At 42.3% G+C, this 16,291-nt stretch overlaps 3 protein-coding genes across 3 annotated transcripts in view; all 3 read left to right on the top strand.

The window, feature by feature from the left end:
* The window catches only part of col4a6 (collagen, type IV, alpha 6), an 88,771-nt gene extending 76,619 nt beyond the window's left edge, over window positions 1–12,152 (top strand). The window contains exons 41-52 of the mRNA XM_034568774.1: window positions 48–164; window positions 355–516; window positions 611–709; window positions 845–991; window positions 1,131–1,247; window positions 1,577–1,768; window positions 1,860–2,031; window positions 2,133–2,247; window positions 2,739–3,353; window positions 3,648–3,919; window positions 6,447–6,450; window positions 12,142–12,152. Of these exons, the coding sequence (XP_034424665.1) occupies window positions 48–164; window positions 355–516; window positions 611–709; window positions 845–991; window positions 1,131–1,247; window positions 1,577–1,768; window positions 1,860–2,031; window positions 2,133–2,247; window positions 2,739–2,999 (1,382 nt within the window). The 3' untranslated portion in view covers window positions 3,000–3,353; window positions 3,648–3,919; window positions 6,447–6,450; window positions 12,142–12,152. The remainder of the gene's footprint in view (window positions 1–47; window positions 165–354; window positions 517–610; window positions 710–844; window positions 992–1,130; window positions 1,248–1,576; window positions 1,769–1,859; window positions 2,032–2,132; window positions 2,248–2,738; window positions 3,354–3,647; window positions 3,920–6,446; window positions 6,451–12,141) is intronic.
* ankrd46b (ankyrin repeat domain 46b) lies at window positions 5,720–9,130 on the top strand. The gene is made up of 4 exons (XM_034568968.1): window positions 5,720–5,870; window positions 6,647–6,989; window positions 7,192–7,350; window positions 7,473–9,130. Exons 2-4 carry the CDS (start codon window positions 6,679–6,681, stop codon window positions 7,687–7,689), a joined length of 687 nt encoding a protein of 228 aa, XP_034424859.1. The 5' UTR covers window positions 5,720–5,870; window positions 6,647–6,678; the 3' UTR covers window positions 7,690–9,130.
* A 33-nt stretch (window positions 12,153–12,185) lies between the features above and the next one.
* LOC117752179 (V-set domain-containing T-cell activation inhibitor 1-like) lies at window positions 12,186–13,202 on the top strand. Its single transcript, XM_034569373.1, has 3 exons — window positions 12,186–12,538; window positions 12,661–12,868; window positions 13,118–13,202. Exons 1-3 carry the CDS (start codon window positions 12,367–12,369, stop codon window positions 13,200–13,202), a joined length of 465 nt encoding a protein of 154 aa, XP_034425264.1. The 5' UTR covers window positions 12,186–12,366.
* The last annotated feature ends 3,089 nt before the right edge of the window (window positions 13,203–16,291 follow it).

The raw sequence follows: 16,291 nt of genomic DNA, 5'->3' as shown, positions 1-16,291 counted from the left end.
TCCAATATTGAAATAATGACTGATTTGTTTTTATGTGTTTGTGTCAGGTGGTTCTGGACTCCCAGGATTCCCTGGTCGACCTGGACTTCCTGGTGAGAGTGTGGGGTCCAATTTCCCCGGACCTACGGGAGATCCTGGACTCCCTGGACTGGATGGAGAGTATGGTAAATACATTTATTTTTTCTTTCTACTTTCCTTTCCCATTCTCTCCTTCTTCCCTTTCCTTTCCTTTTATTTCCTCAATATCTATTTCCAATTTTATCTTTCCTATTCTCCTTCCTCTTTCCATTTTCTTTCCTTTTGCTTCCTTTCATTTTCCTCTCCTCTCTAACCCTTGTATTCTCTCTCCTCCAGGTTTCCAGGGTCCTCCAGGTCCACCCGGGCCCCCTGGTCCAGGCACAGCACAGGGAGACAGAGGTGACCCTGGGCTGCCAGGCTTCCCTGGCTCCCCCGGCAGGAAAGGAGAAACTGGAGGCCCTGGGGGCCCCGGAAGCCCCGGTTTCCCTGGTATCAAAGGTAGAGTAAAGCTGACAAATAGTACGAGAACCAAACGTAAAAAAAATGTAAAGAATAAGATAATGAAGTAAAACATTGGGTTTTTTTTATCCAGGGGAACGAGGTGAGAGTGGTTACAGCGGAGGTCCTGGTCTAAAAGGTTTCAACGGTGACTCTGGTTACTATGGAAACAAAGGAGCCAAGGGATTGCAAGGTAGGGCGACTCCTCTCTTGTCACGAGTAGAATTATTTAGTGAAGTGAATCATTTTATAAACATTTTTATCTTTCATGCCTCACCTTCTCTTCCAATGTACTATCACCTCCCCCCCCCTGCCTCCTCCTCTCCAGGGCGTACTGGTCGTAAGGGTTACCCCGGAGCTTCGCTGCCATGGATACCAACCGCGCAACCCTTGGGAGAATTGGGTTTCCCAGGCGATGGCGGAACCCCTGGTTCCCCCGGAGAGCCCGGTCAGCCTGGAGAATCCGGACCCTCAGGTGAGCAGTCAAGTTTTTCAAATCATCTTTGAAATATTTCGGCACAAGTATGGACCAGTTAAAGAATTAAAAAAAGGGTTGATTTCTTTTATTTTTATGTATGAAAAATGGAGATGAAAATAAAACTCTTCTGGTGCAGGTGCTAAAGGTCCTCCTGGCCCTGTGGGTAAACTGGGCAGGACCGGATCTACTGGTCCTTCTGGAACTGTCGGTGACGGCGGACCACCTGGTTTCCCGGGGCCAACTGGAGACCAAGGTTAGTGGTGTGTCTGCTCGTGTGTCTCGGTCCTCACTGTGTCTTTGTCAGAGACGAGGTTTAATTCCAGCTGTTATGTCTGTTTTGAAGCAACTCACTCACTCTAAAATCTTGAAATTTAAAGATGGATGCTTCAGTTTTGGGGTTAAAACATTGTTTAAACTTTACCTATTCATTTATTATTTATGTCTTAATTGATTTCCCCATAAAACACAACAATAGAGCTACTGAAAATACTTAAACTCCTGAATCTCCACATTCTGACACATGAATTCTGCACTTAAAGCAACTTTCAATTCTAATATTTATTCTCATTTCCACTTCCTCAGGTCTTCCCGGTAACACCGGTCGCCCCGGCCTTCCTGGCGGAGTCGGTCGTGGCTCCAGCATCGGCTACACGCTGGTGAAGCACAGCCAGGACGCCCAGGTTCCCATGTGTCCTCAGGGCATGGCCCAGCTGTGGGAAGGCTACAGCCTGCTGTACGTGGAGGGGCAGGAAAAGGCCCACAACCAGGATCTCGGTACGGAGACGCTCCACGTGGGAGTTTTGATTCGTAAGTCTCAGCAGCGGATCTGTCAGCGGTGTGAAACCTTCTTTCTTTGTCCCTGCAGGTCAGCCGGGCTCGTGTCTCCCCAGGTTCAGCACCATCCCCTTCCTCTACTGCTCCCCCAACGAGGTCTGCTACTACGCCAGCCGCAACGACAAGTCCTACTGGCTCTCCACAACTGCGCCCATACCCATGATGCCCGTGGCCGAGGAGCAGATCCGACCTTATATCAGCAGGTATTAAAGGCTCTTTAAACTCTGAGGGCTCGTTTTTATTTTTGGGGTATTTGGCTAAGATTTGTACGTAATGTCTAACGTACGCTTCCTGTCCATTCCAGGTGTTCGGTTTGTGAGGCGCCGTCTCAGGCTGTGGCCGTCCACAGTCAGGACATGAACATCCCCAGCTGCCCCCCCGGCTGGAGGAGTCTCTGGATAGGATACTCCTTCCTGATGGTACGTTAAAAAGAATAAACTACTCCCATTTCCTAAAGATTAGTTCATGCATCATTTGAAACTGCTGTTATGTTTTTGATTCATCATTTCATCTGTGGAATTAAAAGAAATTCAACGAGCGACAGCTTCAACTTGGTTGTTTATCTCAACCAACTGTCCAAAAAGCCAGTTTGAACACTGGCTGAATGCGATGTCTCAGGAAGGCCTCTGGGAACCACCTCGAATTAGTCACAAACGTTTATTAGGATGCAAAGATGAACTGAGGTCAAAGGTCACTGTGAACTTACAAAAGCAAGATTTTGTCTATAACTCAATAATTAATTCTACACACAGATATTTAACCACTGTCTCCAAGCAACATTCTCTAACTGTTCATATTGTCATGGAGCTTCTCACAACTTGACTTCGTTTCAAAGTCCAGCTTCATCTTGAAAAGGAGCAGAGGAGAGTTTAAAACAGAGGAAGTTACATTTTTCTTTTGTCCTGCGCAGCACACGGCGGCGGGCGCGGAGGGCGGCGGTCAGTCCTTGGTGTCTCCCGGCTCCTGCCTGGAGGATTTCCGCGCAACGCCGTTCATCGAGTGCAACGGCGCCAAGGGCTCCTGCCACTACTTCGCCAACAAGTACAGCTTCTGGCTCATCACCGTGGATCCCAGCCAGGAGTTCCGCTACTCGCCGGTGCAGGAGACCCTGAAGGGAGGCCAGGAGCGCTCCAGAGTCAGCCGCTGCCAAGTCTGCAGCAAGCTCTTGTAGGAGGAGGTGAAGGATGGAGGAGCAGAGGGAGGTGATATACTAACACTTCAAGGAAAGGAAATAAGGAGGAGGAAATGAGTTAAAAAGAAATCTATAAAAACCAAGAACATGTGACTGACTGAAAACGAGCCCCTCTCCTGCTTCACCGATGGTTTCACGATTAAGTCGAGCGACACCGGTGCGTTTTCAGAGTGTTTTTTTAATGTTTATCCCCGTTTAGGAATGAGTGTTGGATGGAGGAAATGAAAAGAGAAGGGTTCCCGCTCTTCTCTCGATTATCACTGACAATGGTGCTATTGTTTATGTTCTTTTGTGTGTATTTTGTGTCTCGTTACGTTTTTTGGGGCGAGAATCGTTTCTCGGCTACCTCGGAGAGTGCCGCCGCTTCGTATCGCCCCGCCCCGCTCACACGTCTGCTTCAGATGAGTCCGATCAGAGGGGAGTCAGATGTTTTTGGTGTGATTCTCAACAGCTGATCTGGTTCAACTGAAGCAGACGTTCACCCGATCCTGGATCAAAGACACATTTGAAATGAAACAGCCACAATAAAACTGTCGGATACAAGAGTGTAACTGCAGTTAATTTACAGCCAAAGCTGTCGCATCCTCTGTCCTGATGATTTTGCACGTGTTGCATGAAAAGCTTCAGTGTATGGGTTTGAAAATCAAGTTGCAGAGACTTGATACTTGAGACATCTACAGATTTTATTCTTTCTTTTATTGCAATAATAGGAACTACACAGAAACTATATATATATAATGGTTTATTTGAGAAACTCCAAAATCCAACATCATGCTGGTTTGCAAACCACAGTGAAACCCAGCAGAGGAAGAAGAACCAGAAAAAGAGCTGAAATGTATCAGATGCACAAAACACAGGAACCTGAAAATCAACAAGAATTAAATCAATTTTAATTAAATGTAATAACTCACTTACGTTTCCTCGAGCTTTTGTTTTTGCGATGTTGTGCTCAAGCTCCACCTGCTTCTGAAGACTAAACTTTTACAGTGTATTCTGGAAGAAATGCAATGTATTTGATTTTTGTGCAAAAAAAAACATGCAAAACCATCAGAACAGTCCTTTAACTGTGCATTTGTCTTGTCTCATATTCCTGTGATGTTTGCACGTTTCACATTTGGTGCTACACAACCCTGACAGTCGACTTGAGATGCAGCATTTAACGACAGGTTTTCTATTCTAACTGCAATAAAAAGACAAACCTCTCCTGCAACAGCCTCAGTTAACTCCAGTCACTTGAATGAGGCCACTCATTTATATTTATATTGCACTGATGTGAGCTCTTCTGGATCAGAACGATAAACGAGTCGGACAAAGGGGGCGTGTTTCCTCATCTCCACTTTCATAGGATTTCTTTTTTATGTTGTGACCAAACTCGTATTTTTTTTTTAAAATCACAGTGAACCCTTAACAACAGGAAACACACACACACACACACATAGATGAATTATTGCTGTACATAGTGCTTACTGTATTTCCCAGAAAAATATGTTAGCGCAAAGGTCTATAATGTTAGCTCCTTATTGTATTTAGACGTTCTCCCAGTTTCGTGTCTTTTCACTGTCCGCGGATCAAAAAAGAGGAAGAAATGTCTTATTTCCTTCGCAGATCATTTCTTACGTTGAATTTGCATCGTATGCTGTCTACGTGTTTTTGATAATATCCGCGGGCAGTGAAAGCCTCTGGGTGACTTGTAACCACTATGACCTCTGTGTCTGCACATAGCTCTGCTGGTAGCCCTGACTTCATTCCCTATGTCACATTTGACCTTTTCTGTTTTTTGTTTTAATTTTTCGTCTGCATTTGCTGGTTTGTAATCTAGATTGTAATTAAGTCTTGATACTATCCCTTGGTTTTATTTACTGAGATGGGAGGGAATGGGAAGATTATGATGTGTACATTAAATATTATGGAGAAAAAAAACGTCTTTAGGATGTTTTTATATGGAAAGTATATTCACAGCTGAGGATTTAACAGCAGGACAGCGGTTGTTGTCCATTTGCTCTTTTACCACATGTTCAACAAGCGACATGCTCAAAGTGCCTGGAGTGACAGAAAAAACAAAAGTGCAGTTTTTTCCTCAAAGAGGATCTATAACGGAAAAGAATCATAACACGTCTTTTATTGTAATGTGTATTTCTGTGCTCACACATTTGGAAATAAAGTTTCTAATCCAACCGAGAAATGCAGAATTATTATTATTATTTGTGAGTTTCAGCTCCGTCTGGAAGATGGATCCAAAGGTAAAATCTGAATTTGTCTGTGTTTTTGATGAGAATATCGTATATATATATATGTGTACTATATACAGATACTGAACTTGGCATAATTGTCCTTACTACCAGGATGTGAAGAGAAATTCATGAATAGGATAAGATAAGATGAAATACTTTATTTATCCCACATCTTGGAAATTAACTTGTTACAGCAGCATAGTCAGAATGAGAGCATGTGAAAGTATAACATAAGCAAACGAATATTATAACAAATACAAATTTACAGTGAAAATGTTCATATTTCACAATTGGAAATATTGAGTAAATATTGAATAACTGTATACATGTATAGTATTTAGGCAGGTATGATGTACGATATGAATAGATGTATAAATGTCAAATTCTATGTGGAAAGTAACAGAAAATAAATAAAGGCTACTTTTTATTTAATTAACGCTAATTGTTCTGAGGCGGACCTACAGGCACTACACCTCCAGGGCAGCAGGTGGCGCCGCTGTAGGTTCCCGAATAACCGGAAGTAGAGGTTAGCGTCATAACAACAACAACACAGCTAGCAGCGTTAGCTCGAAGGAAAGCGAAGAGTGTTTGTTTCTGCTGATTTGGGACTTATTAACAGGTGGGTGGTTACAGACAGCGAACACGGATTCACAAAGCAGTGCATGTGGAGGATGCGTCAGTTGTCAAATTACACGTTAAAACAGTCGCAGCGGCGCGTTGCAGGTTTAGCTAGCACGCTACCGTTAGCTCCGCTAGCTCGTTAGCTCCTTAGCTCCTGCAAGTTAATGTTTAATGCAGAGACACTTTACCAAGATTATTGTGTAATTAGGATTTCCCGTTGCTGCCATATTCATCCCTGCTAGCTGCTAACGCTGTAGTTAGCCGCCATGAGTGTATATATATATATGAACAAACATTAATATTTGTCTGAGGGAATTAGCTTGAAATGATGTAGCTAGGGTTAAGGACAGAAAGATATCAAAGGTAATGGCTGTGATCTATCCAGGGTCTTGGGAGCCATGAATCAAGTCGTGCATTGGTGCAGTTCATGATCATGAACTGCCTTGTAATGGATTACTGATGTGATTCCACGTCTGATGGAAATCATTATATCTCAGCAATGATTTAAAGACCAACTTGATGGAGTTATGACCTGTTATAATCACTCATAATATTGCTATTTTTTTATATTGAGGTTAGTGTTCCTGATATGAGCAGTCAGGAGCAGTAATGGTTTGTTGTTGTCGTCTGTAGGTTTATTGCAAGGAAACCTTAATGCGGAGACAATGATTTAAGTTAAGACCAGTGTTCTTCAGCTTTGCATTAACAGCCAATCACACAGATTGAGATTTCTTTGTGACACTGACTTATATCTTCTGTTTTTCCTCATCGCAGGTAAGCTGGAATTTTCTGACACCCACTCGGACATGTCCTATGTCTTCATCAACGACTCGTCGCAGACCAACGTGCCTCTGCTGCAGGCCTGCATCGATGGAGACCTGCCCTTCGCCAAGAGGCTCCTCGAGACGGGATGTGATCCCAACATCCGGGACAACCGGGGCCGCACAGGCCTGCACTTAGCCGCCGCCAGAGGAAACGTGGACATCTGTCGCCTGCTACACAAGTTCGGGGCTGATCTGTTGGCAACTGATTATCAAGGAAACACGGCACTGCATCTGTGCGGGCATGTGGACACTATACAATTCCTGGTGTCCAACGGCCTGAAGATTGATATCTGGTAAGAAATTAAATAATCTCAGTTGATACGGATGATATTGGTCAAAGTGTTGTGTTTTGTTTGATCCCATTGTTAATTGTTTTGTTGTTTGTGGGGTTTTTTCCCCGTGTAAATCAGTTTGTACGTTTTCTATTGAAGGTGCTTTTTAAGCACTTGAGTTCCTAATGTGTCTATTAACACGAAGCCATCTACTTCACAATAGTAATCACAATGGGTCGACTCCTCTGGTGCTGGCGAAGAGGCGCGGCGTCAACAAGGACGCCATCCGCCTGCTGGAGGGACTCGAGGAGCAGGAGGTGAAAGGCTTCAACAGGGGGCCCCACTCCAAACTGGAGACCATGCAGATGGCTGACAGTGAGAGGTAAGCAGGGATGGAAAGGCTGAGGGTGTTTTCTGGGTGGAAGAGGGGTTTATTCAGATCTGCCATTAAATTGAATGGTTTCTTTCTTGGGCCATGCCCCACCCCTCCACTGTCTCTCCCAGTGCGATGGAAAGCCACTCTTTACTCAACCCCAACCTGCAGAGCAGCGAGGGCGTCCTGTCCAGCTTCAGGACCACCTGGCAGGAGTTCGTGGAGGACCTGGGCTTCTGGAGGGTTCTGCTGCTGCTTGTGGTCATCGCCCTCCTCTCGCTGGGCATCGCCTACTACGTCAGTGGGGTCCTTCCTTTCTCCACCAGCCAGCTGGAGCTGGTCCACTGAGGTGGAAGGCTGGGATGAGGGCAGTGACGAACAAGCATGGCTTAAGAGGGTAGTAAAATAATCAAGGGAAGTTCTGCTTTCGACTGTTTGTACCTGACACAAACTCTGATTTTTGCTTATTTGCTGCCCTGATCTCATATTCTATTCTCTGTTGTACAAATAGGTAAAGCATCATTGTTTTGTTATTAAATTGCATTTTAAAACGCAGTGATGCAAAAGAGCAAAACCCATTTTTAGCTAAAAACAATTACTTAAACAAGCAACGTAAACATTTGCGAGGTTGTGGGATGACTAACGGAAAGACCCAGGACCAAGACTGAGAAGACATGTTGGAAGCAACACTATGTAACTTTTATTAAGCAACGGCGTCATCTGAAGCGTAGAGAGAAAACACATCTACCCATGATCCTCTGCTTCCTGAACAAGAAGAGCTGCTGCTGTAACAAATCCACCAAACTTTTGTTTAGAATTCTTCATATTTTAACAGTTTCCTGCTGAATATTTTGAGATAAACTCTGGTTTCTAATAACTTCTGAGTCTTTTTAACTGATCTCAGTTCAGCTTCACTCTTCAACTGGAGCTGATTGTGACAGTTGAAGCTGACTCTCAGTCAGTTCTTCTCACAGGAGATGGAACCCACTCAGCAGAGTCACAGAGAACAGACGTTCAGGGAGAGAAGGAGGAAACTTTCTCATGTTCACACTCACACATCAGACTCACTTTCATCAAGCTGCTGGTTTAAGGTAAAAAAAAGTTCCATAGTGTTGCTTCAACATGCTACATTTTATGAAACACGTCCCGCTCATTTCAAACTGCTTCTGAAACTGTAATAGTGAAGACAATATGATGCTTGATTTGTTACACACAGTCATACAATGACATTTCCTGCTATCCTTCCCGTTACAAGCTGTATATTAGCCACTCGCTCTTATTTTCATGTTTTTTCTGTTTGTTTGTCCAGTCTCTCCGTCGTGCTATTTATCAAATGTCCTCTTTATTCATTTCCTTTCATATTGTGTGCTTTTGTTAAAATGCTTTGCCTCTTGCTGTCTTTAACCCGGTTTGCTCTTGAAATGTCTGCATTTATTAATTCAATGAATATCTTAATTCTGATAAGTGAAGAGGTTTAGAAAAGCACCTTGACTGTGTGCCTTTTGAGTTCATTGACATTCCTGCCTGAATCATGAAGCATTTTTGCATTAAAATCGACCGCATTGTTTTGAACATCATGGACCAGACGCAATGCTTATAAACTAGGATTATGGCAGCAGATTATAGGTTATAGCTTGTTCTCTTTGTATATTCATTATATTACATTCATGTCCTCGGAAACTGTCGATTTTATTTGTTGTAGGTTTTTCCAGAGGGGATTTTCTGTGAACAATAACACATTTAACGTAATTCCTAATTTAATGTGGAAATAAAAAATGTGTATGAATGATTGTAATCTCCTTAAGGACTGAAACCATCACCGCTTCGTCCGCTGGGCACAAAGACGTTTCAGACGTCACCTCAACGGTCACATTTACAGTTAGACAATATTGTGCTCATTACTTGTTTAGATGTACTCTATGTACAACATCTGTCAATTTTCCATGTACACTTAAGGGTTTGTCTCCGGGTCACCACTTATTTATCTTTTAGACAAGAAAAACATTCACAAATTTATTGTTTACATTTAAAGTTTTTTTGGGGGGGCAAACTGGAGAACCCAGAGAAAACCCAGACATCAGAACAGAGGGCCTCGTACCTGAGACCAGCATTACATTACATTTCATTTAGCTGACGATTTTATCCAAAGCGACTCACAATACGTGCATCAACCATGAGGGAACAAACCCAGAACAACAAGAATAGAGAAAGTACAATTTCTTCAAAAAAAGCAAAACTACAAAGTGCTATAAGTAAGTGCCATTTATGTGCTACTAAATTGTTAGTTTTAAAAATGTTATTCAAGGTATAGTCTGAAGAGGTGTGTTTGTAGTTTGCGGCAGAAGATGTGTAAACTTTCTGATGTCCGGATGTCCATGGGGAGCTCGTTCCACCATTTAGACCAGTCGAGCTCGTTCCACCATTAAGACCAGTCGAGCTCGTTCCACCATTAAGACCAGTCGAGCTCATTCCACCGTTAAGACCAGTCGAGCTCATTCCACCGTTTAGACCAGTCGAGCTCATTCCACCGTTTAGACCAGTCGAGCTCATTCCACCGTTTAGACCAGTCGAGCGGCTGCTTTCTGGACGAGCTGCAGAGGTCGGATGGCACTAGCAGGCGTTCAATCAAATGGTTGCAAAGAATAAAATGAGTACGAAAGACGAAACTAGGATGATCATTGTTTTAACTGCCCTGGACCATGAAAATCCCTCAAAGGGGTTTCCTCTGTTCGTCTTGTTAAAGTACAGCTTGGTGTGCTTTAGCAGAGTTTGGGCGAGGACGTCAATCGTAGATGGCATCTGCAGCGCCAACGCATCCTCCAGCAGCTCCTTGTTGCCAAACTCTTTCTTCAGGTCATAGATCACGGCCTTGCTCACATTCTTGGTGCCCTTGATGTTGGCGATATACCCACATGGGACAGTGATCCCCTCCATCACTCTGTCAATAATCTTCCTGCAGTACTCGATCCCTTTAGTCGATTCTAATTGCTGCGCAAAGTTGCAATCAGACAGCACTCTCGCTGTCAGCAGGAACACGAATAGCCGGGTGTAATCGACCCTTTGCAGTATCTTCATCTTCTTCACCGTTTGACTTCACTCGTTCAAAAAATAGCTTCTCTGATATGAGATGACAGATTTGCATTCCTGCCGTCTTCTGGAGTTCCCCAGTGCTTCATCATTACCTGTGTATGCCTATGATGCAAATGTCAACTTCTTCTTTGAACTGGACTTGTCTATGATCCTTGGCTTTGTTCTCTGTCGTAATATAGACACACTGTACGGCTGGGTGTCGCCTTTTATTTCCCAAATCGAATCGAATCGATTCAATATCAATTCGGTTCGGGATATTTTAGACTACAACGCCAATTTTGCTTGGATATAAAATACATTTTCAGAGAACTAAAGCTGTAAACTGTGCAAGGAAACCTCTAACTTGCGAGAAATTATTAAAGATATCACTGTATGAAAAAAAATGAATAAAACATGAATAAAATAAACCACACACAACCAAAACAATAAATAAAATGGACTGCCTCTGTTAACAAAAATAGCTCGATGAACAAGATGCTTATGATTGTATGAGGTTAGTATTCCAGCGTTTCCTACTGTGTGTGTGTGTGTTTGATTTTCCCTTTGTAAAGATAAAAGTACACAACCAAAAAAAGGAAAGACGGTGAGATTTGAGAACTTCTGTTATTAGCAGCTGACACCAGAGTCAATGTGATGAAAAAACGAAAACACTGACCCAGACAATCCCCAGCTGCGTTTATGTGAAATTGTCCGAACCCAATTTTCCCGACTTCATGTCTCAAAACGACTTGAGAGAACCTTCGTCGAACTTTGACAAGACAAGATAAGATAACTAAGAAGTATCGGTTTAAAGAGTAAATAAGGAAACATAAGGAAAATATTAAAATAGTAATAATATTTACAATGTGAAAAGGATTGCCTCATGTTTGGAATGTCTGTGTATTGGGCCAAAGCCAAGCATTGTGCAATTTAAGACCATGACCACTCACCAGGCAGGCAGGCAGTCGTCTAACTGGTACTTAGTCCAACAATATCAGTCTCATGAAGAACTTACGGCAAAAATACTGTGTATCCCTCATCAGAGATAGCAGAAGAGGCTCATTCTTGGTCCGTGGAGGGGACTCTAACACAGGATTTGCTTGTTTTATTTGAGTCCAATGCTTTTTCTAGTAGTTGTTTAGTTTCCTTATTGCAGGTCTACCTTACAGTTCTTCTATGTAAATCTTTGTAAAGTTTCCAGGTGTTGTAACTGTGTATTAGTATGTTTTGATCAGTTTGCTTATTTCCCAGCAACAATGAACACGTCACCGAGGCGGAAGTGTCACGTGCGTCGGAGGAAAGTGAAACTAGTTTTCTAACCGCTCACTTTTATTCTTCCTTCTGAGAAAACAACACATAACGGTAACACGTCTGTTTCTGCCATGAACGCTCGTCTTGTCCTGGTCGCTGCTCTGCTGTCCAGTTGTTCAGGTGTGTGTGACGGTTTAATCTGAATGCTCCACTGGATTTCTCTCTTTTTTACAATGAATCCAGAACATCTTGGCATTGTAGTTTTTAGCAAATGTTACTCAGACAAGAGGAAGTTGCGTTTGGTCGGACACTGTTTACTCACAGCAGCAAAGTAAACTACGTCGCAGTAGTTTTCAGATAACAATAGAGCTCTATGGTACAGAGGAATATTATGCATCAGGTTTACACAAATTATTCTTGTTGATAGGATTCATTTAAACAGTTTAGGTTATTTTCATGGGACTTAACAATAATGAAAAGTTAAAAAAAATGTGAGTGCGCCATGTTTTATGTGTCTTTTTATTCTCAGGGGAAACCTCTGATGACGGGGTGCAGAAGATTCAGGCCTCTGCTGGCGAGGCGGTTGTTCTGCCGTGTCAAATCAATGCCCCCAAGGGAGACGTCCCAACGGTGGAGTGGTCCAAGGAGGGTCTGGACCCAAAAAACATCACCTTTCTGTACCGGAACCACTTTGAGACCTTCGAGATGAAGAATCTGGACTTCCAGTTCAGGACCAGTCTCTTCCTGAACGAAGTGAAAGACGGAAACATCTCTTTGAGGATTTCAAACGTGCGGCCCTCGGATGCAGGAAAGCACGAATGCAGTATTTTCCATGGGAGGCATCGGAAGGTCGTCACAACACTGGAGCTCATTGTGTGTACGTCCAGTCGAATTTATCTGTCATAAAATCTTTTATATACCTTTGTGAAATACTGGAGATCTCTATTTATGATCAATATAAAAGAAAAGTTTCTTAACAGAAATATTGGACGTTTACAGGTGCTGCCACTGAGCCAAAGCTCTCAGTTGTTCCGGGTGATGTAGAGACTCTGCAGTGTGAGGTGAACAGCTCGCTGCCGCAGCTTCACATGACGTTTCTTGACCATCAAGAAAAGGTCATCGATGCTGAAGACCCAAAGGGACGTCCAGATTCCAGCGGATGTTTCACCTTCACAGGGAGAGTGACAGTGCCGACTGAGAGCGACAGGTTCATTTTAAGTTTCATTCTCAAACCTTCTAACAGGAGATGTTTATCTGGCTCCACTGGGAAGCAGTCACATCTTCTTCTTATCTCCACCATGGAGGTAATGTTTTCAGGTGTTACAAGAGTTTCCATGATTTAAATGTTATGAAACAACATCAGTGCACATCTACAGTCATCTCTTCCAGGAGAATACTCTACATCTGTGAACTGAAGCCACGCAAACTCAATTCTTATATCTTCTGTGTTATTCAGGGTCACCTGCAGAGTTCACCAGCCTCACACAAGCTACTCCAGAGATGCACAGATTTACTTTACAGAAGGTCTGGTGCGCTTCTAGACTGCATTTTTTAATTCCAACAAGTCATTAATAAATTATTATTAAGTATATAACATGTGGGTAAAAACTGTCATTTCAGCTAAAGACACGAAGTCCTCCACAGTTTGGTCCTTCGTTGCTGTTGCTGTTGCTGTGGGGTTTGGATTCGTCTTCCTCCTCTGTTTTTTTAGGAATAAAATATATTCCTACTGTGGTAAGTCAGAAACCTTTTTCCTTTTACCTGCAGATACAAAATCGCCGCCAGCATCTTCAGCCAAATAATTTAAATGAATTATATATATTATTGTATATGTTATGTATATATCGTGTTTTGGCATCTTTCGGGAAATTCTGTACTTTGTTGATAAAACATTTGCCTTTGTCAAAAGGTTGATGCACCGTTGCTTTTTATTTGATTTAATAAAAGAACAGTAGTTGTGGCATGTGCAGAGATGTAATCATCCACTTATCATTATGAATGATGTAGGAAGCTTATAATCACTATTTTTATTATATTAGTTGAGCGATTATTTATTTGATCCAGCAATTAATCGTTGCTCTTGAAAAATTATCTGTCTCTGTTTTCCAACGAGCAGTCAGGCAAAAAATAAGACCAAAAAAAGGACCAATTGAAAAGCTCTAAATAGAGAATGTTTCTCATGATTGATTGCGAGTTAGCATTTAAAATAATTCAGAAGCTGCTATTTTAAGGTCAAGAAGTTGTATAGTATTGCTTTTTATATATTTGTTGTGTTTTAATGTTAATTGTACCAACTCCGAAATGTCAGGAATAAAAAATGCTGATTTTTTTTGTGTGTTCACACAGCGGTAAGAAAAATACCTCCAGAGAGCAATCAGCCATCAGTACAAAGCACAAGTTACAAGGACGCAAAGTCTGACCTGTGGGTAAGCCAGACTGACAGCAGTCCAACCGTCACCAGTGAGCTTCTAAGAAAAATAGAGGGACTGGAGTCGCAGCTTCAAGAGAAAGAAGGGATCATTAGCAGACTAACTGAAGAACTGAAACGCATTAGATCGACACAGAGCTCTGTCACACGCCAGCCCGACCAGCCTACGTTTGACGTCAGTCCTTCCCAACCCTCACCAGACGTCTCAAATTTCATTTACCCACACCAGTTTCCCAATGGCAACAATCCAAAACCAGGGGCCTCTTCCAACAACAACCCTTCAGAATCCGGCAGCTTATCCCAGGAGAAGGATACAAAACCTGGCGTCCGGAAGCAAACTGCTGCCCCGGACCACCCAATGGGAAGACGCCGCAGTCCATCTCTTTCACCGTATCGTGTCCTTGTGTCGTCCGATCCTACTCAAAACACTTCAGAGAATGGGCCTGTAAGACGTTCCAAGAGTTTGTCTGTCCCGCGCCCTAATCTAAATCTAAGGAGAAACTCATTCTCAGCTGTGACTCCGAACCGTTTCAGTGTCCTGGCAGATTTATCTGAAGACTCAGAGCAGTTGCTGCCGAGTTAGAGACACATGAGTGTTTCCTGTTGATCACCTTGAATGTGGCGGCCCGCTAAGCTCCACCTGAAAGGGTTTTTAATGACAGCGGGATGGGAGTTTGGATGGTTTTCAAAAAAAAAAAAAATCTAAAGTTTGCATTACTGGTGCTAAAAAAGGTCTATTATTATATATGGCTTATCACTTCTATGCTGATGACACTCAAACCTATATTCACTGCGGAAACTTTTTTGTCAGAAGCCCAATGTTGTTTGAACTTTGCTTTTTTTTTTTGTGCAAGTTTGGGTCAGTGTTCAGGAATCCAGGTACAAAACTGGTCTTTTCCCTCTTTGTGTAATGGGGTCAATCCTCTCTCTCTCTCTCTCTCTCTCTCTCTCTCTCTCTCTCTCTCTCTCTCTGCACTGCCGGTCCTGTGAGTAAGTGTAGCGTGGGCGCAGCAGGTGTGGACGCCAATTGTTTGTTTGTTATTTCATTGTATAATATCGCTTGCAGTGTTGGGATTCTTAAAATGTGCTGTGCTTGTTTTATGCGTGATATTTTAGCTTTGTTAAATTGGGTCTGGAGCCTTTAATTTCTCTTTTAATCTGTTATTTATATCAAGTACAGGCCAGGACTCCATACTTTGCACATGATCCTGTGCTGTTCGATCAGTCTTTTTAAATCATTTGTAATAATTGAATAAATTTTCTTTTTCTGGAATCATCAGCCTCCCGTTCCGTTTATTCTGGATATATGTGGTGAACCCGATTGGCATTCAACTGTCACCCTAAACTTTTTGACCACTACATTTGCTTTGGTTCCTCCTTAAGATATGTGAACTCTGGACGTTAGGAGGTGACTTTAATGATTCATGTGAGCACTTTCTGTTCTTCGAGTAACTCATACCGACTTGCAGGAGATGTCGGGGGCATCGTGCAGGTTAATGTTAAAGTTAACTACATTGCAGCAGTTTTCAGATAACAATAGAGCTCTACGGTACAAAGGAATATTATGCATCAGGTTTACACGAATGATTCTTGTTGATAGGATTCATTTAAACAGTTTTAGTTTATTTCCATGGGACTTAACAACAATGAAAAGTAAAAAAAAAATGTAAGTGCACCATGTTTTATACGCCAATTTTGCTTGGAAAGAAAATACATTTTCAGAGAACTAAAGCTGTAAACTGTGCAAGGAAACCTCTAACTTGCGGCATTATTAAAGATATCACTGTGTGAAAAAAAAAGAATAAAACAAGAATAAAATAAACCACAAACAACCAAAACAATAAATAAAATGGACTCTCTGCCTCTGTTCACAAAAATAGCTCGATGAACAAGATGCTTATGATTGTATGAGGTTAGTATTCCAGCGTTTCCTACTGTGTGTGTGTGTGTGTGTGTGTGTGTGTTTGATGTTGGGACTCTAGAATTTCCCTTTGTAAAGATCAAAGTACACAACCCAAAAAAAGGAAAGACGGCGAGATTTGAGAACTTCTGTTATTAGCAGCTGACACCAGAATCGATGTGATGAAAAAATGACAACACTGACCCAGACAATCCCCAGCTGCGTTTATGTGAAATTGTCCGAACCCAATTTTCCCGACTTCATGTCTCAAAACGACTTGAGAGAACCTTCGTCGAACTTTG

Source organism: Hippoglossus hippoglossus, chromosome 18 (genome assembly GCF_009819705.1).
Source record: "Hippoglossus hippoglossus isolate fHipHip1 chromosome 18, fHipHip1.pri, whole genome shotgun sequence".
NCBI lineage: Eukaryota > Metazoa > Chordata > Actinopteri > Pleuronectiformes > Pleuronectidae > Hippoglossus > Hippoglossus hippoglossus.
Note: the sequence above shows the minus strand (reverse complement) of the source record. Positions and strands in the feature narration are given on the sequence as shown.